The sequence below is a fragment of the Aplysia californica genome, unplaced genomic scaffold, assembly GCF_000002075.1.
Source record: "Aplysia californica isolate F4 #8 unplaced genomic scaffold, AplCal3.0 scaffold00348, whole genome shotgun sequence".
Lineage (NCBI taxonomy): Eukaryota > Metazoa > Mollusca > Gastropoda > Aplysiida > Aplysiidae > Aplysia > Aplysia californica.
This window is the reverse complement of record NW_004797618.1, coordinates 233138-257964: the sequence shown is the minus strand read 5'-3', so window position 1 is coordinate 257964 and position 24827 is coordinate 233138. Positions and strand designations below refer to the sequence as shown.

The 24827-nt window shown below is 37.8% G+C and overlaps 1 protein-coding gene across 3 annotated transcripts; it reads right to left on the bottom strand.

The window, feature by feature from the left end:
• Nucleotides 1-5439: 5439 nt before the first annotated feature.
• Nucleotides 5440-24640, bottom strand: LOC101863450 (3-hydroxyanthranilate 3,4-dioxygenase). Of its 3 annotated transcripts, none has more exons than XM_005102903.3 (11): nucleotides 24497-24640; nucleotides 22784-22894; nucleotides 22104-22185; nucleotides 21063-21146; nucleotides 18550-18656; nucleotides 17478-17579; nucleotides 16068-16111; nucleotides 14288-14436; nucleotides 9728-9796; nucleotides 7389-7471; nucleotides 5440-6554 (listed from the first exon to the last, which is right to left on the bottom strand). In XM_005102903.3, the coding sequence occupies exons 2-11, from the start codon at nucleotides 22870-22872 to the stop codon at nucleotides 6479-6481; spliced, it is 885 nt and encodes a 294-aa protein (XP_005102960.1). In that variant the 5' UTR covers nucleotides 22873-22894; nucleotides 24497-24640; the 3' UTR covers nucleotides 5440-6478. The 3 variants fall into 3 exon arrangements, with proteins under 3 accessions (XP_005102960.1, XP_005102961.1, XP_035826844.1); XM_005102904.3 differs by having other exon boundaries at nucleotides 22784-22891; XM_035970951.1 differs by lacking the exon at nucleotides 24497-24640 and adding an exon at nucleotides 24286-24340.
• Nucleotides 24641-24827: the final 187 nt, after the last annotated feature.

The following is a 24827-nucleotide window of genomic DNA, read 5'->3' as shown; positions in this document are numbered from 1 at the left end:
TAAAATTAAACTTAACAGTGTAACCGACATTTTGTTTCAGTTATTAATATTAAGCTTAAATACCACTGTATACATGTGTCTCATGTGTACCTTAACATATGGCTTGATGTAGTCAAGCCTCTGACAAATATACAAGGGGGTTCAAGAAGTCTTTGGTTTAAATATGAAGGAATAAAGATAGAGCTTTGTAACTTCGCACACATACTTTTATTTTTCTACATAATCACCATGTAGAGTAACATATTTTTGCCACCTCTCTTTGACCTTTAAAAGTCCTTGAAAGAAAAATGACCCAGAATTGTCCTCTAAACAGTCTTCAACAGCTTCAATGGCGTCCTTGTTGAGTGTTTTTTTAGGTTAGGAAACAAAAAAAAGTCCAAGGGGGCTAGGCCAGGTAAATAAGCTGGATGTGGCAGGATTTCAAAGCCGCACTGTTCTTCTGTCTCGACTGCAATTTTGTTGTTGCTGTCCCCTGTGGGCAGGGGCGTTGTCATATAGTAGGAGGACCCCATTACGGAGTTTTCTACGCTTTTTTCTCACAAATTCAGACTGTAATTTTATCAGCAAACCCGAGCAGAAGTCTTCTGTTACTGGTTTTTTTCATTTTCCAGGTTGTCAGTCGTGATGATACCTTCACAATCCCAGAAACACGACAGCATGACCTTTCCACTTGATGGTGTTACCTTTTCCTTATTTGGTGAGGAAGAAGAAGGGGTTTTACATTGCATGGAGGACATTTTTTTGTTCTGGATCAAAATGATAGGTCCATCTTTCAATAGTTTCATCCATAGTCACCATGTTTTTAAAGAAATTTGTGTCATTGGACTGAATTCAAAGGAGAGTTTTGCAGGACTCAACCTTCTGCCTCTTTTGCTCACTTGTCAAAAGGGTATCCACCACGCAGAAACCTTATTCATGTTCAGATGATCATGGAGAATCGTTTCAATTGACCCTACACTGATTCTCGTCTCACTTGAGAGCTGTTTAACAGTTATACATCGGTCTTGTAGAATCAGTTTCTTCACTATGGATACATTCTCTTCAGTAACCACAAAGGATGGGTGCCCTTCACAATCTTCGTCCATCACCGAAATGAATCCAGATTTGTATTTTCTTATCCAATATGTCACAGTATTATAAAGAGGACATTTGTTACCATAAACTTGGACCATTTCCTGAAAAATGTCTGAAGGGGATTTTCCTTGCAAGTGTAAAAACTTGATAACTGAGCGATATTCAACAGGCTCCATGGCACAGCTTCAGCAAAGAAAAGCAATTGTTTTTGTGTATAATTTCATTTAACTCGCAGACTAGTGCCATATTATTGTCAGTTTTTCATAGAAAATTTGCATGAAGTGTTACAAAGAAATTGTGTAAAGGCTGACAAAATTTCATTACTCTACCACAATTCCTTCATACCCAAAGACTTATCAAACCCCCCTCGTACAAGAACAAATCCCATCAAAATTTGAAGCCACGCGTCTTAATGTTCCCATGTCGCAAGTTCACGTTTATGAAAGGCTGCATGCTACAGTAAAAGAGCAACAAAGGGAAGGATACTAATGCTTAACCATTAAGGACCAGATCCTTATTGTCCAGCATTGAAAGATCTTCTTTGAACAAATATGTACATTAATACAATGCGTACTTTCTCTCTCTCTCTCTTTCCCCCCTCTCTCTCTCTCTCTCCCTCTCTCTCTCTCTCTTCTCCTCTGTCCCTTTCCCCCATGGAACACATACATGTATATTTATGCACAACACCACTCACACTCAAGCACTTACTTGAAACATTTACAAAGACAATCTGCTACAAATATAACCCTTTTTATTAGCCAATGTGTAAATAAAATTAACATTCTGCTTAAGAAGTAAATTCAAAGCTGATTCTGAAAAAAGGAAAGTTAAGTAAAATCTTACAAGATATACAGAAACTCTCGCAATTCTTTGTCTAGGATAAGATACAGGAAGGCATCAATGTAATAACATTAGTCATTTTGGGTGAAAAATGGGTAAGTCACCAAAGTGATATTCAGGATTGATTAGGAAAATATGAATACTTTCAGAATGAAATCATGAAAATTATCATCTGTACATGCTGAATGAAAAATCTCAGTTGGGTTTCTCAGAGTGTAAAATTCGCTAAAGTAAGCTCAGATTTATATATTTTAGTTTTACACCAAACCCCGATCTCCAGTAATAGCCTACTGTGTGGAGACATTAACCGGCCCTGCAAACAACCTAGTGTATCTAGATTCAGACTCAAGTTGTCTGCTTTCCAAATGCATTAACCCACACCATATAATGGTCGTTGGTCATTGTACAGACTTAACACCCTTTTTAACTCTCAAAGTTTATTTTTGAGGATATGCCTTCGAATTAATTTTCATCTCTGATAGGACCCCAGCTAAATGGGTTGAGTTCCTTAGAATCTCCCCAAGACAAACCAAGTTCAACAAAGCTCATTGTGGATTCAAACCAGGGCCACCCACGCAAAAAACCAGCATGATACCAACTGAGCTATCAGCATGCTCCACTGTATAATGGATTAGGGCACAGTTAAAAGCAAATTTTGCTTCGGTCAAATTCTACTTAAAGCACATAAAACTTGGGTACGTGTGTGAACATTAAAAAAATATGGCCTTTTTACCTCTGTATAAAGAAAACAATGGAGAATAAGACTTGAATCAAAAGACTTACATATATATATACATGGATGACCCTCTTTCTACACAAGGTCAAAATTATTTTTTATGTTTGTGGCCAAAAAATATTTTGGTACGCATGATGTATAGAAATAATGTCAACAGTGTTTAACCAATTACTGATGAGAGTACTCTGCTCAACCTTTCATAAATGGGGACCTATGTTTGAATGTTCAATTTTGCAAGGTTGTTTAGCAAAGGGGTGTAAGACTTAAAATAACAACCAGGCTGACTGAACAGTTTTCTGCAGCAAAACCAGTGTTGTGGGATCACAAACACTGTTTTAAAGGTTAGTTTTTCTTTGTTCTGAGTTAAAAATACCCCATTTCTGTTACTAAGTGCATAAAAACGTCTTTTTCATGTAGGGGCTCACACTGTAAGATCCCAGAAGCTTATTTTTTGTTATAAAAGATCATTTATTTTAAAATGTTATATAGTAAAAAGTGTACGGCACTTGCAACACAATTAGGTCATATACAAGAACTGAAGATTAGAGGTGTTACAAGAGAGTAACAAAAGTAAAAAAGAAGAAGAGGTAAGTACGATAGATGTTTGACATAAAAAAAGAAGCAAACCACACCAGAGCACCTGCCAACCACCCATAATGGATTATTGGTTGACAGATCAAAATGAAAGATGATGGAAGAGAAGACAATTAGAATAAAGACATAAGGCACCATATCCCTTCATCAGAGAGATTGTGCTGTGCAAGTAGCACTTCACCAATGGGACAGCTGTCCTTTCTGGGAGTTTTACAGCGGAAAACAGCAGATTATTTACATTAACTTGAGTACAAAAAAATATATTCACTTATCATTCTTGGGACTCTTTAAAGGAGCAGACATAAAAAGGAGGCTTGAGAGAAGAAAAGCTGTTATTCAGGGATTTGCCTGAATCTGTCCTTAACAGTGTCTTGGTAAGCCTGTGATTTTTGTGTAACAATGCTTTCAACAAAGTTTGGTCATTTAAGCGCCATGACAGGAATTGAATTCTCAACATTGTTTGTGACTTACAATGACTAAAATCGAACAAACTTTTAAAGATATGCAGTAAATGTTAAAGCATTTTTCAGTTTAAAAACCGTAAGTACATGATATGAGGGAATCATTGTCTTTTTCTCCACGTTATCACCATATACACACACATATGTATATATTTATACCCTGATGACATTGACTTGGCAATAAATGAAACATTTGAAAGACATATATCTGTTTAATACCTTAGATATGAACAAAAAATAATTATGGGTGTTGCTTGAGCACAACTATGCCACAGACATTGGAGTTGTATAGACTTACTGCACTTGAGATTAACACTTTTCCCCCATGGGATGCCTATCAGCAACAGTAAGCAGCTGTCTCTTTCCCACATGGAACACCAATCAGCGACAGTGTAATATAGCAACAACAAAAAATTTTTAAGTCGTAGGAATGATCTTGTTTCAGACATAAGCACTTATTGTTTACGTTGGAACTTCCTTCTAGAATGATTTGTATGGCCTTTATGCGGGGAAATCAGTTTTGATTACAACAACTACAGTGAAATTTCTTTTTAAATGTCAAGTAGACGTAACATAAGGGCCAAAGATACAGGCACAGCATAGATGTTCCCAATCTGCTTCCTGATACATAGGGACAAATCCAAGGTTTTGCACTCTGTGTGGGGGAAAGTGTTAAATCCACTTTTTACTCTTTAGTTCTGGAACCATCAGATAGGTAAACACAATGAAAAAATTACAACACATGTATAGTCAAAAGAATATGAATTATATACTGGAGTTAAGAATACTCTTAGGTGGCCAACAGATATACTCCATTCCCAAGAGATTAGATGTATGTTTAAGAGTAAGGTCTAGGCTTTGGCCAACAGTACATCAGAACTGGACCCATAGCAATAAGAGAGGTGTATTTCCACTTTTGACAGTTTCAAGAAAAGTAGGAGTTAAAAATTCCACTTTCACAAAATTAGAATTAAGAATTAGAATTTCGGTTTCAATTTGGAGAAAATCCTTCAAAACAGTCACTTTAAGACTGGATCTTTGCTAAACCAAGAGATGAAAAGGAGACAGAGCTTTATTCCATAATGTGAAAAATCAAATCTGACCTCAAGTGAAGAGAGACCACTCTAATTCTCAAGGGTAAAACTGACCTATGAAATTCATTACAACATGACAAGAACAAAAATAGTAATACTGGACTTGTACACAAAGCATTGCGTTTTCCTCAATATTCTCACTCAAACACAAGGTCTGATCTCCATTTTTATGTGAATTGGAGAAGAACATGATTATAATTACCATTAACCCTCGTCCTGCAGGAGCCGGGTTTATGTCGCCCGATAAGCCTATTTTGGCACCTCGCCTACGTTCTGGTCCCGAATCAGTGTAGCCCCTGGCTCAGCGCACGCACAGCACGCATCATCTTACGTGTCATTCGGGTCTCGAGTCGGATCCCCATTCACGCAGGTCAAGTGTAATTAATTATATAATGGTATCATTATTATCATGATTAATTTTGAGACAACAATATGCTACTGATAGAGACTGAACTTGACAAAATCATAAAGAACTTCTTGAAGGCCATGAATCTTTTAAGCACAGAGTGTAGTGTAAACATTTTGTGCCTTTACTGAGCATCAAGACTCAACTTTGAGCATGATATCAAAATAAAAAGCTGCTCACTTCAACAATTGTTTATGAAATCTGTCAGTTTGCAGAAGAAAAACAATCACTCTTTCATATGTTTCAGCAATAGTTTATCTTAAGACAAAAAAACGTACCAGTATCAAAGGCAGTGAAAAAGTATTGAAATCAATGCCCTCATATAAAAACAATAACAATCGTCACAGATCATTCTCATGAAGTTCAAGGAAACAGCTGCCGATTTGCAAAATGAACCAAAAACTCCAAGTTACAGTTTCAGCAAAGACAAAAGTGAGCGTGCAAGCTCGAAACAGTTTTTATACACCTGGATTATTGATTGTGAAAGACTCTTATACATATATATATATCTTTCATCATCAGGGTTAAAGCATCAATAAAACTGATCAAATTACAAATCATAAAACAATTCTTGAGAATCACAATCAGTTTCGAAATACTAGCAAAGTGTCAGAGAAAAACAAAAGAGTAGTCAAGAAAGCTTATGAGCATGCACCATGTAGAAAAAAATAAAAATTTTAGGGGCAAATATAGATATTTAAATATTGAATTTTACAATTTAAAAAATCAAGGTGATTATTCAATCAAAAAGATCCTCCATACAACAAAGTTCTATAACATGTCGTAGTGTCTACCTGCAAAGTTTCATTTCATTTGGTTCAATAACAAAAAAGGTTCAGGCAAAATACTAACATTTTACACTATACATTCCATTTTGAAAATTGTGAATTTGACTTTTTTTAAACGCACATGGCATTAAATAAGATGATCTTTTTCATTCTCAATATTCAATATTATAAATGTCAATAAAAAGCTACCAACTTTGAATCAATAAGACTCATCTGTTTTCGGAAACTTCTGCAGCATTTTAGCAGTCGGAATAAACATATAAAGGGGAGGTGGCGGCAAGAAGAGACTTGCAGGAAGACTGATATGATAGCCAAGGAAAAGAAAGGCAAGAGGACGAAGAGGAAAAAGCAAGACAAAAGAAAAGCCATGAGAGCAGGTACAACAGACGAAACAACATCTCTCCACCAGGATCTGTGAATTATGGATTTCTAATTTCTTCCAACAAGCACAAATCAACGTTAACTCTAAACACTTTTTCAAAACTTTACTGTGCTTTCTTCTTTGCTGGGTCCTGGAAGCAAATGAGGGCAATGCTGTTTTCTGAACGCTTTGAAGTGTACCTGCAAAATTAAAACATAATTCACGCATTGAATTTTTCAAAAAAAGATACGAACAACATACCTCAGCACAAGGAATGTTTGTCAAAGAGAGGGAGACGTCTCCCTGAGTTAAATTTTCAATGAAATTACCTGTGCCTTTATTAAGTATGTGGATTATCTCCCTCCCACTCTCCCTCCTTCCCCCCCCCCTCTCTCTCTCTCTCTCTCTCTCTCTCTCTCTCTCTCTCTCTCCCCCCCCCCCTCTCTCTCTCTCTCTCTCCCCGTCTCTCTCAATTTCTAGACGCAGTTATGACAGCAATGCCTTCTAACAAGCATAAAGAATGCCCACTACAGAATTACACAGCAACTGAAGTGAACCCACAATCATCACCTTTTGGAACTGGGCTTGAGGGGAAATGCTCATGTACTCTCAGATCAATATTAACAATAATAAGAACAACAGGCAGCCAAAATCTTTTAAATATCTGCTTATGTAGCCTTCAGCTCAGGAATTGAAAAATAAAAGGAGAATTCAAAATTTAACCAAAATAAGCAAACACCTATTATTTTATACCTCCACTCACACAAAATTCTCAGCCAGCAGAACAAAAAAATCATTTAAGTTAACAAATACATTGCAAATAATTCAGAGTAATAAAGACTAGCAAACATGTAAATTCACATATGATACATTTGAACTTTCAAATGGACCTTTATTCTGACTTATTTTTATTCTTAAACTGATGAACCGTGGAATGTTTTACAACTAAGAACATGAAACCAACATTGACATAATATATAACCATCAAGCAAACAGCCCTGATATTTACAACCCAAAAACAAAAAGTCACTCACGTTTGCCCAGCTCTTATAAGCATCGTATCATTCTCTTTCAGTGTGTACAGAGCATCTCCCACAGTGACGGATGACTCTCCTTCCTATTAAAAAGAAAAACAAATCCTTTCATAATTCCAAACAGAAGAGGTTCAGTTCAGCCAGAAGCAGAAAGGCTTTCGATTCTATCCCTGCTTAGTCGAGTCAAAGGAAAAGGCACTGACAAACTGAGTCCACCAATATCAGTAAGAGTTTACCAGATTGAGGAAAGGTAGGGGGTCAGGCATTCGAGTATAAAGAAGCACATCAACCTGATAACCGTCATTTAGTGCTCAGAAAAAACAAATCTGACAAGAAGGATGAGAAGGACCTTCTAGTGACACCTGTAGTGTTCTTTGTAAAGCCCTCGACCAGACTGTAGTCTGCTCTAGATCCATGCAACACAACAGTAAAATTGGTCGTTTATAAGCACAAGAAGGCTATCCCGAAAAATGTTGTTTTGAGAAAACGGAAAGTACAAATTTTCCCCTAGTTTAGTTTCTTTAAAAGACAAGGAGAGTTATCGCAAAAACCAAACAAATATACACACCAATGAAAACAAACTTCTCCTATAGGTGGGGCAATGCCCACTTTTGGTGTAGGTCAAGATTTCTGGAAGCAACCGAAATCTGGGTTAGCCCACTTGTCTTTAAAAGTGACTAATTCAGTTTTCACATAACCAAGCTGGCTCTATGGTGATAGCAGCCATATCCGTTGTCGTCCTTGAAATAGGCTACATGTAAGGGGTGATTAAAACAGAATGAACCTATTTCATTACGCTATATAATTTAAATACAGAAAAGCAATAGAAAACTCAAGCCAAGTGCCAAGAATTGTACTCACAATCAACTTTTATTTCCTGTCTTACAAGTGTTCAATGGGCTACCACCAGCAACATGGGCAATATCAATGCAAAAAGAGAATTCATCCCAGGAGCATTGCCTCATATCATGACCCACTGAGTTGACCACTGTTGTTATCCGATGTTATAGGTCATCTAGATAAGTGGGTGGTGGTGGAACATGAACGTTCATATTCCCACTAGAAAAAAATCACACTCTGGGAGGTTTGGGGATCTTTCCGACCAATTCATCAATGTGGCTCAGCTATTCAAAATTTAGATAACTCCTCTTTCAAATGATCACTGACTCATTTCATCATAACAAAGTTTGAGAACTGAAGCAATGCATCATAAAATCGGTTCACTCTTTTTTAATCACCCTGTGCAAAAATTAATATTGTCTTGTAAGTAAACATCTTGTTACATCACAACACTCTCCAACCACCCACTGGAACAGATAAAGGCTATAATAACACTGTAAAAGAAGTAGAATGACCAAAGCAAAATCAAGGGTTCTGACATATAAAGGAAATATATCAATTAATAGTAATAATAATTTTGGCATTTATATAGCGCACATCTACTCTCTATAGCATGTTCTGTGTGCTTTACAACCATTAATACCCTAGCAGACCCTAGAACACTCAGAAACATTCTCGGCATCTTGGGAAGCATACAGTGCAAGTTGAGGACTGCACGCGCTCAAACACTAACAAACTGACAAAATCTCTCGCTGTCTATAGCCAGGTACCCGTTCCAACCTGGGTGAAATGAGGAAAATTTGTGTAAAGTACCTTTCCCAAGGACAGGATTCGAACCCATAACCTTACCGTTGTTGAGTCCAAGAGCCTAACAGCAAGACCACCCACCCCATATCAACCACAATTGAGAGATATAGAAATAAATTAATCCATCATAAAGAAATATAATAGTTCCTATCATTTAATTATGATAACACCTACAATCCACAATAAATAAATAACAGATTAGGTAGGACTACGACTACATCAACCTTTAAAAAGGTAGGAAAAGCAGACCACAATTTAACAACCAGAACACACACTAAAAAAAGCAACCAATACAAAATCACAAAAATACAGACAGCATAAAAAAAGAACAGTAGTTTTTTTCTCTCCACATATCCATGCACAACATATTCACAAACACATACACATACCCATATTCCCATATACACACAAATTTACACTGCATGCACGCACTCACACACACTCACACACACACACACTCACACACACACACACACCCATAGTCCCATATACATACACACCCATACTACCCTAATAATACACATACATACCCATACTCCCATATACAGACACAAATGAAGGAATGTGCACATATACACACACATGCACACACTCACTTAGATACACACACACACTTAGATACAAACACATACACAAACCCACCCACATACTATGATCACATAACTACACAAACAAAACAAAAAATAACTCACAATCTGCCAAATCCAGGTCTCAGCATGCTCACACTGGTCTGTATTTTCACCTTGGCCGTACACCCTCACCTGAAATTCCACAATACTCTTTTATCAAAAGAAGTGTGCTAGAAACTTATCAAACAGTCTGGCAATGCAGACTTTGTGCTAACTAAATACAGTTGAAAGTGTCCAAGATGGCCACCCATTGTCAAGGAGAAAACTGTTGGTTTTTTTTTCAAACAGCTGGATGTCCTGGAAGTGTCATTATAATGTAGAACAGTACAGTCAAACTTAGTTATACTGCCACCCTTGGGACAGGCATGAAGTTGTCGGAACAGCACTGCTGGTGATTCAGTGCGGTTCCTTTGTAGTACAGCCCCGACTGCCCACCGTCAAGGAACATGATTCTGCTGTGCAATCTGTGTTTATGAACTGTCTTTTAGTGGGTGATATACATATATATGCACATGTATTCAGAGCCGAGTCATGTCTCACTATTTCTATGTCTGCACATGTATTCAGACCCGTAAGTCATCTCTCTCCCTTTTTCTATGTCTATCTCACGGGAAAAAGATTGTCAAGCAGCGAACTAGTGGGTGTTGTGTGCCATGTGCAGTCTGTACATCTGGTGGTCAGTTCACTGGTGGTATGGCGAGGTGAATTTGCATTAGTCAAATAAGAATCATACAACTCAGACAGTTGGCGGATGAGAATGGCAGTGTGAAGGCAAAAATGCTATGTTTATATAGAGGCGTTCCTTTTTGTACACTGGCAAAACCTGGCGGTAAGCGGGGCTGGCAGTTACAACAAGGGGTGGTACAATGAGGTTTGACTGTACAAGGAGAAAAAGTAGGTAGTGGTTGTTTGAACAGGTGGTTGTTAGAGCCAGTTCGACTGTAATTTAAAGTGTCATACAGCAGAACTCATTTAACTAATAGATATAGTCACATCAAATTTACTTTTTTTTTGCCCTTTTCATAACTGACACTTGTATCAGACTGGACAACAAAAACCAAGAGTTTATGGAAATCACTCTAATATATAGTAGCTTTAGAGCATGGTAAAATTTCCTGAGGTCAGAGGATTAACAAAAAAGATTAATAAAATTATTCATCACTTATAATAAAAAATAATGTCTATTACAGAACGAAGTACACTGTATTATTGTTCCCATCCAAAAATAAGAATAGTTTTCATTAAAAATCTGATTAATTAAACTTTACATTTAGTTTTTTCTTTTTTGTTGCTTTTGATACAGATTTATGACAATTGCAACACAATTAGCTTACACAAGTGCCAAACATTAGACTAGAGAGTAACATAGAAATAAAAGATAGTGGAGAGATACAGATGGTTTATTGTTCGACAGAAACGGAGGAGCAAACCACACCAGACTGCCCATCAACCAACCACTTGCACTTTACAGAAATGCAGAACAAGGTGTCCATAAATGGCAAAGTACTCTTTTCATACGATACACAGAAAACCTACTGCCTTAGTAGGACCACTTCCAGGCAGCCTTCATTGTCTTAGGAAACAAAAATCCATCAACTTTATCAGAACTATCGAAACGACCAAACAGAGAAAAATGGTTTCTTTGCCGCTAACTCAGGACAGTCTACAATTTGAAACTCAATGGGAGGGACAGATAGCACAAAAATGGAATGACTGGACATGTATCTGAGCTAACGGAACATTCTGTTAGTCATCCTTTGGAGAGATATAGAGGGCTATAACATGTGGCGTTTACTACTCATGTGAAGCTTGCTGAGCTTTAAAGGAAGAGAGAAAAAAACAAACAACCAAATTTCCAAGCATTAACACCAGTGAAAATACTTTTTTCTTTCAAGTCAAACCAAATGCAACTCAGGGGGTAAATAAGCTGAGAGACAGAAACAATAATAGACAGCATTTGTACGAGTATAGCACAAATTCCAGCTCAACAGCGAGCTGTGTGGCACTTTAAAATCTATATTATTACCCCAACAGACTTAATAACATTTTGAAAAAATCTCAACTTCCTGGAAAGCAAGCTGCCATTTTAAAGTGCTAAAATACAAAAATACTAACGAGATCGTTTGATGTCCATGGCTGGGTATGCATTCCCACCTTGGTGAAATAAGGAAAATTCGTGTAAAGTGCTTTTCCTAAGGACAACACGTCGGGCCTGAGGCTCCAACCCCTGAATCCACAAAGTCACCATTACGAGTCCAGTAGCCTAACTGACTAGACTTCCAATATCAAAAGGAAAACAACAGGGAATAGAACAGAAACAGACTTAAAGTGGCACCCTCCAACCACTCAGAGGGAACACAACTACATAAAACATTTTTTTTAAAAAGTTTTAGAAGCAATCACACACCCCATTAGCATTAACTGCAATTTGGCATCCATCAGTGAAAAATCAACAGAGCGAATGACAAGCAAAACACAGAGAACATTAGACAAAGACTTGCTAAAAGCTTTGTGGAAGACTGAGTTTATAGCAAGATGAAAGCCATGATAGCACGCATACACAATGAAGTCTGGAGTACACAAAGACTAAAAGCTACATTTACATTTAAAACAGACAAAGAGATACTGGCACATGTATAAATTTTGTTGCATTTGATAGAAATATATGATGAGTAAGGCTGTCTTTTTTTAGAAAGTTACCAGTCTCTGAAACTTACAGTATTTGTCTTTGAAGAAGAACATTGAGTTAGGAAAAGTTTGTTTGAGTAAAAGAAGAAGTACATTGTCACAATAATTCATTATCATTCCATAACGCATAAAATGTTAGCAGAGAGAACAGAGGAATGATAAAGAAGTAGGCTGTACACGTACTTGTAACACCCTACAGCCATCAGCACTTCAACAGGAGTGAGGAACAGTTTCATTAATATCAAAGAAAAAAATCACAGCTATCTATGAATCCCACTTCCCCAGTGGAGGTAAACATAAGCCAATGTCTCGACGTTTAGTCACGCGTGGCAGTCGCTACTGATAAGTCGCAAGGTGTGTATCCTTATGCACGACCACATCGCGTCAAATTTTCAGTCACGTGTGACAAAAGCGACGAAACTGTCTCCTTATGCAAGACGCAATGTTTAGCCGCGCGCGACTTTCTAAGCCGTTGCGCGACTAACATTACTGACAATTCATAGAAGAGAGAAAGTGGCATATTTTAATGTCAAGATGGACAAGGAAGTACAAGGTCCATCGGGTGGGAGTTCTACCAGCCGCTGATATTTCGTACATGGCCAATCCCGTGTAAGTCCTCCTCCTCCTCTTCTCCGCCTCTTACTCCTCCTGCTGTCCATTAAAAAACAAAACAACAAAATTAGATTCACAAAACTTGCATTGGGTCGAACTGAAGATGAACCCCCCACACACACACACATACACACACACAAACCACACCACACATGGTGTGTCAATGGGCACTCCTTGGCTAGGTATTTTGACTAATGGTGATGCTCTAAAACTGTCACACCCCTCGTCTGTCGTGAGCGACGAGGTCTTGATCGCTACATGGAAAGATGACAGGCGACAGTTGCGTGCGAATAGACGTCGCGTCATGTGTAAGGAGACCATTTCTTACGCGACATTGTGTAAAAGGAGATATGCTCTTAGACAACAGTTTACGCTTAGAAAATAAATCAGGCACTAAGAACGACAGGGTTAATCATGGGAACACCCTAAAGACACTGAGTTTTGAGTTTAAAGCCATAAGGACTACAGTGGCAAAGTGGTTCGTGAGTTCAGACTCACAAACAATGTCAAGCTAATGTCGGTGAAATAGACGGGGGGGGGTCACTTAAGTGTACCCTTGAGCAAGACTAAATTACCCTTACTCAAAAAAAAAATGGGTAGCTGCACAGTGGCAACCAGCAATGGAATGTTCTAAAATTGTCTGCATTGGTGTGATATTGTGTAGTTTGTTTTTTGGGGGATTTTATGGTTTGTTTTTGTAAGTATTTTACAACGCTTGCAACTGCATAAGGTCATATAAATGCACGAGATACAAGCATTTCCAGTTTTGGTAGAATTAATATTGCATTTTGCCTGGTTGGCCTACTCTTAGCAGGAAAGGTGAAAGGAGAACATTTTCTAAGGAAGAAATTTTTCTGCCACTGTCAGGATTCGAACCCAGGAGCTATTGAATGAAAGGCGAACACCGTACGAGATGAAAATACAGACCACGAGAGCCCCGTAATATGGTGTATTTGCTACTCTGTGTATGTATATTTGTGAACTTTGATATGTGTTTATGTATGTACGTTTACCATTGCAATCCAAAAAATTACCACGCTGATCAATAAAGTGTAATTGGCTTATTTACTTACTTTTATTTATTTGTGTAGAATTGTGGTACGTGACCAGTCATCCTAATAATGGCCAGTCCACTGAAAACTGATTAGAACTTAAGTGATACCTTAATAAATAGAAGAAGCAGACTACACCAAAGGAATAACCTATATGTGCCAAATGTACATAAAGATAATCACGATGTGTGTGTGTGTGTGTGTGTGTGTGTGTGTGTGTGTGTGTGTGTGCGGAGAAGGGAGGAAGACATCAGTAACTGCATTTACTTACCTGAAACTGATAAGTATCTCCAAACAGCTGAATGAAGCCTTTTTGATTGATTTCCGATCTGTTCCTTTCAATCCAAGAATGAAAATTGAAAGGATTTTGAAGGGAAATTTTATCATCTAGTACCACAGGAGGATTTTCTGGGATAGTACCTGAGGAGGAATTGCCTCATACTGTTAGATGAAGAAACTGATAACATAGAGATAATAGGATCAGCATGGCTTGGGTTGGTCTTGGTGAGCAAAAGGGAATAGGCAACTTTGTAAAGTTAGTTCATCACAGTAAGCCAAATATAAAGTACAGTCGAAATTTTCCAAGATGGCTGGCCACTCACTTTAAAGGACAAAAGTGTTTGCTTAGGACAGGTAGATGTCTTAGAAAGTGTTATTACAATTGAGAAAAAAACTCCAGGGGATAGCGGGAAGTGGCCATTTGTACAGGTGATTGTCTTGAACAGGTGGCTGTTACAACAGGTTTGACTGTATTTGACTTCATGAGAAGGATGTGACCGACAAAAACTAGACTGAAATTCGTCTTGGGGCCAGTTTCGGGTTAGATTATTTTATGGTGAGCACATATGAACATATAGCTATTTTTGTGGGATTTTACTCAACACAATTTGGCTCATTCTGCACAGCTAGTCTACAGATATTCAGTTGAAACCATAACAACCCCTTACCTTTCTTTAGGTTCTTAAATCTCTAAAAATTTCTAAATTCAGATCTTCTGGTAAGTGTAATACCGTGCTCGCAACTGCATAAGGTCATAATATGAGTGCGCAGGTCACATTAAACATTTTCAGTGGGTTGAAAATTTTGAATTTTGCCCGGATGGCAGCTGAAGCCTACTCTTATCGATTTTGGACCACCAAGGAGTCTTTAAAGTGCATAATTGCACATGAGACCTTTGAGATTTTTCAACCTTGTCCGAGAAGGCTAGGTGTAGATCTTTCCTACCATAAGATCAGGGGTGTGGCTGAAAGACAGCAGTAAGAAGGAGCCAAGGAGTTGCAGTATAAAAGCTGCAGAAAGAGTCAGAAGCCCAGAGGAGGTGGCAAAGGATGTGAGGTGAATGGGAGCAGAAAGTGGAGACGAAAGCAGACGACAGAACATTGCTAGAGAGAAAGAAAGAAGGTGAAAGGAAACAATTTTAGAGAAGAAAAATTTCTGTGGCTACCCGAATTCGAACCCCGGACTTATTGAATGAGAGTGAGAGACAAACACCTTAATCTCTATGCCACGAGAGCCCCTATTCACATCTTTAAAAAAAATTATCAGTGCTTGAGCCTGATGTGATACTTTGCAGCATATAATTAGGAGTTTCTACTTTTAAAAAATCATTTCAGGGTGTTATGGAATAAGTTTAAAAGATAACGTAGCAATATTCATTAACAGGCAAACTCAAAACTGCAAAACTGCTGATCAAAGGATGTACTCTTACGACTAAAGAGAACATATGTATTAAAAGAAGGGTGGAAAGACGGAGGTGATACAAGTATGGAAGAAATGATTTCTATGAGTATCATTTCACTATCAGAAGGGGGTACCTTCTATTAGTATGCACTGCATTACTTATTCCCCAAAACCTACTAGGGGACGGAGGGGTGTGCAAAAATCCTTATGATAACTGTAAGAGTGCATGCTCTCTTTTGCAGCCCTAACCAAAGCATGGACAAATGACTAATAATTATTCCCAGCAGGCATACAAAGTGCAATTCACAAGATTTCACTCAGAGAGAGACCTCCCAGCCAACAGTATATTTGTACCATTCTATTTTCATTACCTGGAATTGGTTTCCCAGTCTTGAACTGCTCTGAAGCAAAGTACCTAAACATGTCAAACAAAGAAACCATTTACTCCAAACTCAAAACACAGAAACCAATTACTACAGGAAAGAAAAAAAAGTGGTGACATCACAATTTCTTACTAACTGAAATTTAAGATCCAGGGACTTTATATTTCTTTCAAGCGTAGAATTCTTTGAATTTTTTAATTCTTCAGTAAAAATATCAACTTAGTGGTTATTTTAGAGGGGTTTCATCTTATCATGTTATTACTGTATTGCACAATGAGGATTTGAAAAAAAATGGGCTATGTTTCAACATCACCAGTTATTTCCCTGTGGTCTTCAATTATTCACAAAGGATTCCATTTGTCCAATAATTAAGTAGAATCAAAAGTACATGACAAGAGGATCATTCTATATCCATTGGCCAAATCAAAACACCAAAGTATTCACTTTTTATGTTATGACATGCCTTTTTATATATTAGGCCTACTCCCAGAATATCAAAAATTACAAAGAGTATCCTTTATTAGTGCTTGCAGTAGGTTAAAATAACTAGCAAGTGAAGAAGTTCTTCTTTGGTTGAATGAATGCTAACACTAACACACAATTGATAGTATAAACCAGACTAGTAGTAACCAAATACATGGAAACCATAAATATTTTTTACCATAGGCCTACTCTGTTCTCACAACCCATAACAACATATAAAAGATCCACAAGCAAACACAATTCATTTATTCATTGCAAAACATTTGGTTATAAAATATAATCTTCATTTTTCAGATTTAAAATTTCAGATTCTAATACTCAGTAAGGGTCTGAGGCAATCAAGTTTTAAACCATGGTTGTATAAATGCCTAATTACCTAAGGCAGTAATGCTGATCACTGATCAACGAAGTGGGCTAAACAAATTGTATAAAACTTAATGTGCGCACTAAAAATCTTTGTAACTCATAAAACATACACACCCAGCCATGCTGAGCTGAAACACGGGGTGAGAGCAAATGTGAGGTGTGCGGCCTAAATGAGTTACTTCTTGGATTTTAGCCTTATGGAAATTGATACATCAATTTTATAGGTGGAACTTGTATAATTTGTAAGTATGGAATAATAAGACATGGAAGACTTGAACAAAATAGCATCAATTGAAAATCTATAAATCTGACCCCATTGTCGATTTTCGGCCGATATCTCCATTCTTGGATTGCAAGAAGTAACTCGTTTTGTCAGTACGCCTCACAAATAGTTATAGCCAGCAGACTTAAATTTTTTCACCGACTTCTAGATGCAATTCGTCACCGAGTGTTATAAAAAAAAAATTGTACCTCTACAGGATCAGAAGGACAACGATCTGGTCTGCTATGAATTTGCTACATATAAAGTGTAATTTTAATCTGAAATACCTTTTTATGACTGGAGCCAACTGTGTGCCCAAATCAGTACAATGGAACCACTCTTCATACAGAGAATCTGTAGTAGGAACTCCATCCTTCTCTTGAAAGTACCTATAAGGGATGAACGATAAGAATAATTATATGTGAATTTCGTTCACGTGTTCATATACTTATGAAGAGGGACTTGTTTTTACCAATCTCATACAAAGCTCTCTAATAAAAAGTATCTCCTGAATGCGACCTTGTTTTTTAACCACAGATAATATAAAGTCAAAATGAGAGAGAGAGAGAGAGAGAGAGAGAGAGAGAGAGAGAGAGAGAGAGAGAGCGAGAGAGAGAGAGAAAGAGAGAGAGAAGAGAGAAGGAGAGACGAAGGGGGAGAGAGAGAGTGAGGGAGATAGAGAGAGAGAGAGAGAGAGAGAGAGAGAGAGAGAGAGAGACAGACAGACAGACAGAGACAGAGACAAAGAGAGAGAGACAGAGAGAAAGAGAGAAAAAGAGAAAGAAAGAGAAATAGAGAGAGAGAGAGAGAGAGAGAGAGAGAGAGAGAGAGAGAGAGAGAGAGAGAGAGAGAGAGAGAGGAGAGAGAGGGAAATAGAGAGGGGGGGGAGAGACATCTGTGAGTGGCTGTAAAACAGTTTTATTATCGTTGCTTCATCTCATTCCACACATTTCTTAATAAAATTAAACAAGATTAGAATGAAGAGGAGATCCTCTGGGTCCCACATAAGGAGTTATATTTCTATAAATAAGACAAAGTACTGCAGAAATATGACACAACATTCACACTCTGTAATACCTTTTTTAAATAGATTTGGTATTGTTACTGTAATTCAGTTTTGGGTTAGAGTGGTAATTATTTTCTTACAGATCTACAAAAATGGTAGAAGACGTACACCAGGTCAGAAAAATTAACAAGTAGAATCATAGCTTGTGAATAATATCAATCAACAGTGAGAAGTGTAAAACGTTTTTTAAAAAAACAAAAACAGTGTGCACTTTATCACATAACTCTTATCCTTAAGTTCATATATCTGATAAAACTAAACCTAGATAACAGTAGCAACAGACAAAGTAATACCTGAGGCCATCTTTTTCTGATTCTGCTCTTTCTCGCTCAATGACAAGACCAATAGTGTTCTCCTGTCGCTGGGGTGAATGAGCAACTCTCCCAGGAAGTAAAAATATCTGTAAACAGCAAACAGTAAACTACACTGCTTAGACAATGTGAAAGCCCTTCTGAAAGTAAACAAATATACGGTCAAAACTGTCTAAGATGGCTACCCATTGTTTACAAGAAAAGTGGCCGTCATGCACAGTGTTATATTATAAAGTTTGTTTTTTTTTAACGCAAGGGGAAAAAAATTGGGAGTGGCTCAGCACAGGTGATTGTCTTATATACAGGTAGTTGTTAGAGCAGTTTCGACTATATTCGCTATTTGCAGACATTTTGCACAATTCATATCCAATCTTCCTGAGCATAAACAGCTCAGCTTCTACTTCCAGAGAATAAAACCAAATCTTTCACCAACATGTCCTTTGGTTTAGTTTTAGTAAGAGGTTTACAGCACTTGCAACACAGTTATGTCTTATAAGTGCCGAAGATTAGAGATGCTACTACTAGAGAGTAACATACAAACAAAGGGAGAGATAAAGACAATATACCTTTGGTAGGAAAGAAAGAGAAACCACACCAGAGTACCCGCACATAACCCACTACCTGTCCTTGGTGTGATTACGCATCATCATCTGTTCCACTGCACAGCCCTGAATTATATCAGAGCTACGCTTTTCCCTCTAAGACCTAATATTGACAATACACTCTATGAAATATTACAGCAACTGCAGAAAACTTGCATTTATCACTACATGGCATTGGGCAGAAGAGAAAAAGCCCAATTGTTGCTGGATTGATAACAACAACAATCTAGTCTACATAAAAACACATGAAAACATCATACACCACAGTCCCAGCAGGAACAGTATCCACTAGGCAATTTTCCCTCCAAACCTAAACAATGAATAATATATTGCACAATATCAAAAGTCTGTATGAAACATTCTACACAGTTGAAAGTCAAGCAAATATAAAAACAAAAAATCTTTCTTCTTGCTGAACTGATGAGAAACATGATTTTGATATAAATATTCCATGACCCCACTGACATTATAACTATGATCATTAAAAAGTCCAGCTGCTCTGACCTAGCCCACTAGGGTCAATAGAAACTGTTTCCCTTCGAGAGAATAAAAATTATATCCATAGTGTGCAAGGCAAAGAGCTTAAAATTACATCATAGATTCCGGTTTCGTAATACAAATAAACAAATGTTAATGAATTTAATAAATGGCATTTACATAGTGCAAATTCCTACTTACCAGAAAGCTCTATGCATTTTACAATCTACAGTTGAACACGGCTATAACAGAACATTTTGTTCCAGAAGAAAAATCCGGCTGTAAGCGAGTTTTTGCTATAGGAATGCAAAGGGGGGAAATTACCGAAAAATTTCATTAAATATCACCATGAATACCTCCCTTCCATATCAATAAAATCTTCACTTTTGATCAGTCTTCCTTTTCTTGTCAACTTCGTTGATTATCTTCGCTTTTAATTTGAGTGAGAAGCATTTCCTTTCGTCCTTGTTGGAAGCCATCTTTTCCTCGGTTTCGTTGCTTCTGCTGTCTATAGTACCAAAAGGGCAACTGTAGAACTGGTGAAGTGGAGGCGTGCATATGCCTATGAGCATCAACGATCAAAATTCAATGAATCAGGAATCTCCTCTTCTTTTACCTTTTGGCCTAGCCTAGGCCTAGGGCTATGGCTTATACGCTCTCATGCAGAGCCTCTAAGCTACTGCACATCACTTTTGGAATGGCTCACGTATTTCGTCTCTCCGCACCAGCTCTCTCTGCCACCTGCCCCACCTCATTCCTCACTGGACTGGCCAATCACAACGCTGCACTGCTGACTGCCAGTTTGGAGCCCGCCCACAGCCCCCCCCCCCAATCCCCTTTCCCCCAGATAGAACTCGCTCGATCTCTCCCGCTGTATCCGAGTTCGGGCCTTTCCTTGCCCCGCTAAACCCGAGCACAGGTAATTGAGTATACATAGAGAAAAAAAGGGGGATTCCGGTAAGGTCCCGCTGTAGGCATGGTCCCGCTGTAGGCATGGTCCCGCTGTAGCGGTTGCCGCTGTAGTCGTGTTCTACTGTACAACGTTACCAAAGCACACCTGATAGTATTTTGAAACAATCTCAACTTTCTAAGAAGCGTACAATGCAAGCTGTATGGTGAAGTGCCATACTTGATGCCTTATAATGCAAATTGTTAGCGGTGCAGTTAAAATTTTAAACAAGAGCTATAAGAGTTCTATAAAATATAACCTCAGAGTTTGTAAACTCAAAACATATGTATGCTTTCAACCCTTTGCCAACCACAATTCCTATATATATATATATATAAATGTCCTTTGAGCATTTGTAATGGGAGGTCACAAAAAATACATGGCTATACGTTCTAGCAAAGAAATTAAGCATTAAAATGTTTTCAATATGCTTCAACAGTTTTCAATAATTTTTAGATTGAATTTACCTCTCCCTCCTTGATAGGAACATCTCTGTGTTTTCCATGTTCAATAACCTTCAGACACATGTCGCCCTTCACCATGTAGAAGAGCTGTAAATGATAAATTATGAGAAAAAAATGGAGCTGACATGACAAGCTTCAATTAAAATATTTTACATTACCATGAAAAAACAACTGAACCTGTCCAAAACAACCACTAATATTGCGGAGAACACCAGTCATCTTAGACAGGTGTGGACCTCTTATTTACGTAATTAATGTCTTAGAACAAACTCAAGGGGCAATGTGGGAAGTCTGGTCATTTGTACAGATGGTCGTCTTGGACAGGTGGCCATTAGAGTAAGTTCAATAAAATTATATTTTTCCAGTTGCTGCGATTGTTATTGAATTCCTTTAGCTTGAGTAAAAGTTTTACTGCACTTGCAACAAAATTAAGTCATATATAAGTGCAGAAGATTAGAGCAGTTACAAAAGTGAAACATTAAACACAAAAAAAGGAGGAGAGATTAGGATGATAGATTTTTTATAGGCAAGAGGGAACAAACCACACCAGAGCACGACCAACCACCCACTAGCTTCGTTGAATTCATTAGCATGACCATTGATTTATTTGATGACTGTTACTTCAATTTTCTCTAATAAAAGACTGCACCACTGAAAGTGAAAGCTCCTCTTTATTCACTAAACAAAATCCGGATCAACTTTTAGAGATACAAACGTGTCTCTAAAACTTCCATTTTCCTCTGTCTGTCTTTTGGTTTGTCTGCACTCCTCATCCATTCCACCTCCTCTCCCTCTCTCTGTAAATGGATAATGGGAAATCTTCCTTTCTTGAAAGCTTAACTTATTCTATGATGATGTGATTAATTATCAAAGAGTAGACTCACATTTACTAGAACTCAAGAACAACTGGGCACAAAACCAAAAATTCTATATGATCACAATCATATTGTCTTTGCCATTTTATATCTCAACCCTTTTTAAAATGCTTTCCTGAATTGGGGGGGGGGGGGATTTTTGTCGGGACCACATTATCCATTACCATACCTCTTCTCCTTCTTCAATGTGATAATCCTTCCGTTGATTAGGACCACCAACAAAGAACACTTTCATTTGCCCATCTTGATGCCTACAGAAAAAAAAAGAAGTTGAAAGAATAATTGAGGGGGGAGGGGGACGGGAAGCTTAGTGCTGGCTTAACTGTTTAAAGTGTAGCAATTATAAACAGCCTACGTGACAATACTTCAAAATCTCAATTAGCTAGGGGTTTGGGTTTTCTTTTTAGTTTAAGTTTGAGTTTTACAGCACTTGCAACACAATAAAAGTCATGCAAGTGCAAAAGATTAGATGAAGTACTGTATGTGTCACTAGAGAGTATATACAAAATTAAGGAAAAGGAAAAGATAAAAATGACGGATGCATGTTTGATTGGAAAGACGGGGCAAACCATACCAATACATCTGCCAACCACCCAAAAATTGTTTTAGTGCTTAGGGCTAATGTTTTACGGCATAAGCAGGTCAAAGAAAAATCCCCAAAAAAAACTTATGACAAATTACAACAAAGATATCTGAACAACTGATCAGATCCAATATCGAATTTATGGCCATCCTTTTTAAAAAGGAAAATATTGTATTCAGTTATTACGAACAAAAGTCTCAAAGAAAGAGAATAAAGAAAGGAGAGGGAATAGAGTTTGCTAAGTTCATATGGAAGAATACACTTACATCATTTTATTGCATACTGGTGGTAGAAAGTATTTTTCATTTTCTGAAATCCATTTCTCCCTGTTGTAGATAACTGGTGCCAAAGCCATATTGCATTGGGAAGTAGGCCTACTGCAAGAAACAAATAAAAAATGTAATATGTAGGGCCTATATATGGGTGGATAACATTGCACACTTATGGAATCCATTCTTCACCTCTTGACTTGCAGTACAGAAATACCTATAAAAGCCATTGATATAGGTAGTGTCTACATTCTCTAACGTTTCAAGAATGTACAAACTGTCTACATTCTGTAATGTTCAGTGCTTCCAAGCGTGGCATCGAATCCCCGTCCCGAAAGGTTGATTTTTTTTCATCTTCCTCCCGACTGACCAACAATTTGCCCCCGGACCTCCAACCAGGGCGAATAATAATTGGCAGGAGGAACAATTGGCAGGGGTCTTGGGGCCGCATGCAGGAAGCCCCCGGAGGCTGAAGAAAATTAGCAATTGAAGAGCTAAAACTTGGCTCTTTCACAAAGAAAATAATGAAACTCACAGACTAAGTATGCCACTTGACCAGGCCTAAATTGGTAAAAGGAAAAGAATACTTTGCAGGTAAAAGCTCCTCTTATAGTGACAAAACCAGAATGTGCATGCTTCATCATTACATAAAAAACTACAAAGCTACAATTAAAAATTATTATTATGGGAAAAAATGTTTGGTCAGTCGGGAGGAGGGGGAGGAGGAGAAGAAGAAAAGGGGAAAAAAAAACTTCCGCGAACCGGGATTTGTTCCCACGCTTATAAAATAGTTGCATGACCTCAACCGCAGACATGCTGTTCATTCGGCCATCTGAACCTCCAGCAAGAGGTAAATTTTAAGCTTTATATTTACAGCACTGTTTCAGGAAAGGCAACGCAACATAGATCAAGATGTAGGTTTTTTTACAACGAAGAAAGTGAGAAAGTCGGAAACATGGAGGAAGGGGGGGGGGTATCAATGAGGCGGCGGGCATCAAATCGGCAGATGAGGTCTGGAGGAAACTGAACAATGGCGAAAAATTGGAAGCACTGAACATTAGAGAATGTAGACAGCTTGTACACGTTCTCTTGTACGTTAGAGAACATTATAGACACTTCCATTGATAAAGTCAAAGTAACTAGGTCTAGGCCTAGATCTAGATCTAGATCTATAACTTTTCAAAATTAAAATAAATCTGCAGCAGTGAAAGCAGAAATAAGATATTGGGCTAGTCTATTTGCGTGCATAAATCTAAAAGGCTGGGAGCTCAGTATAATTGTGGGTTTTTGTTTGTTTGGTTGTTGTTTTTTGTTTGTTTGTTTGTTTTGTTTTTTTGACAAATAAACAGACATTTCATTTGGTTTTGAATTATTAGAGCAAGATTCGAGAAACCATGCTTAATCCAACTGCAATGGTCAAAATTACATGTCTTCTTTTTCAAATCATTACTAATCTAGTCTAGATCTAGAATCTAGATCTAGGGCCAAAAACTACTTACACGCTGCCTCTCGACTCTCAGCAGACTATCTAGATCTACGTTATAAATTTTAATAGAGTCTAGAATCTAGAGCTGTCTTATGTTTTATTGCATCACAAAAGGAAAATGGATCTTGTTTGACTGAAATAATAACATCAATAAAGTTACATATCTCGGTTGAAGCAATACATAGGCCTAATAACTGACAAATATATATATACAGATGTATGACCTTTTCACCCCTCAGAATTTCTGTAACACAAACACAGCCTCGCCACTCGTCAGTCGCGAGAATACTGCAGTGCCAGTCGTCTTCGTCTATCGCTCGACACTCAGCGCCCAGCCCAGTACAGGCAGGTTAACAGACTGTCAACACAGTCCGACCGTAAAATATCGTTTCAGTATTGATATCGATACTTGTAACGGCAAAGGTTGTACATTATTTGATTTCGGACGAAGAGAAAGAGGAGAAAGAGAAAAATTTAAGTCGTATTTTGTTCCTATCGGGTGGTCTTGAAGCGTTGCGCACTTAGATCTAGTCTACGTCTATCAATCAAGCAAAA

Coding starts and splice junctions, on each gene's coding strand:
- LOC101863450 (XM_005102903.3), bottom strand. CDS start 22,872: ATGGCTTTGGCACCAGTTATCTACAACAGGGAGAAATGGATTTCAGAA. Junction 14,437..16,067: donor GACTGGGAAACCAATTCCAG/GTAATGAAAATA, acceptor ATTCCTCCTCAG/GTACTATCCCAGAAAATCCT. Junction 6,555..7,388: donor CTTATAAGAGCTGGGCAAAC/GTGAGTGACTTT, acceptor TTAATTTTGCAG/GTACACTTCAAAGCGTTCAG.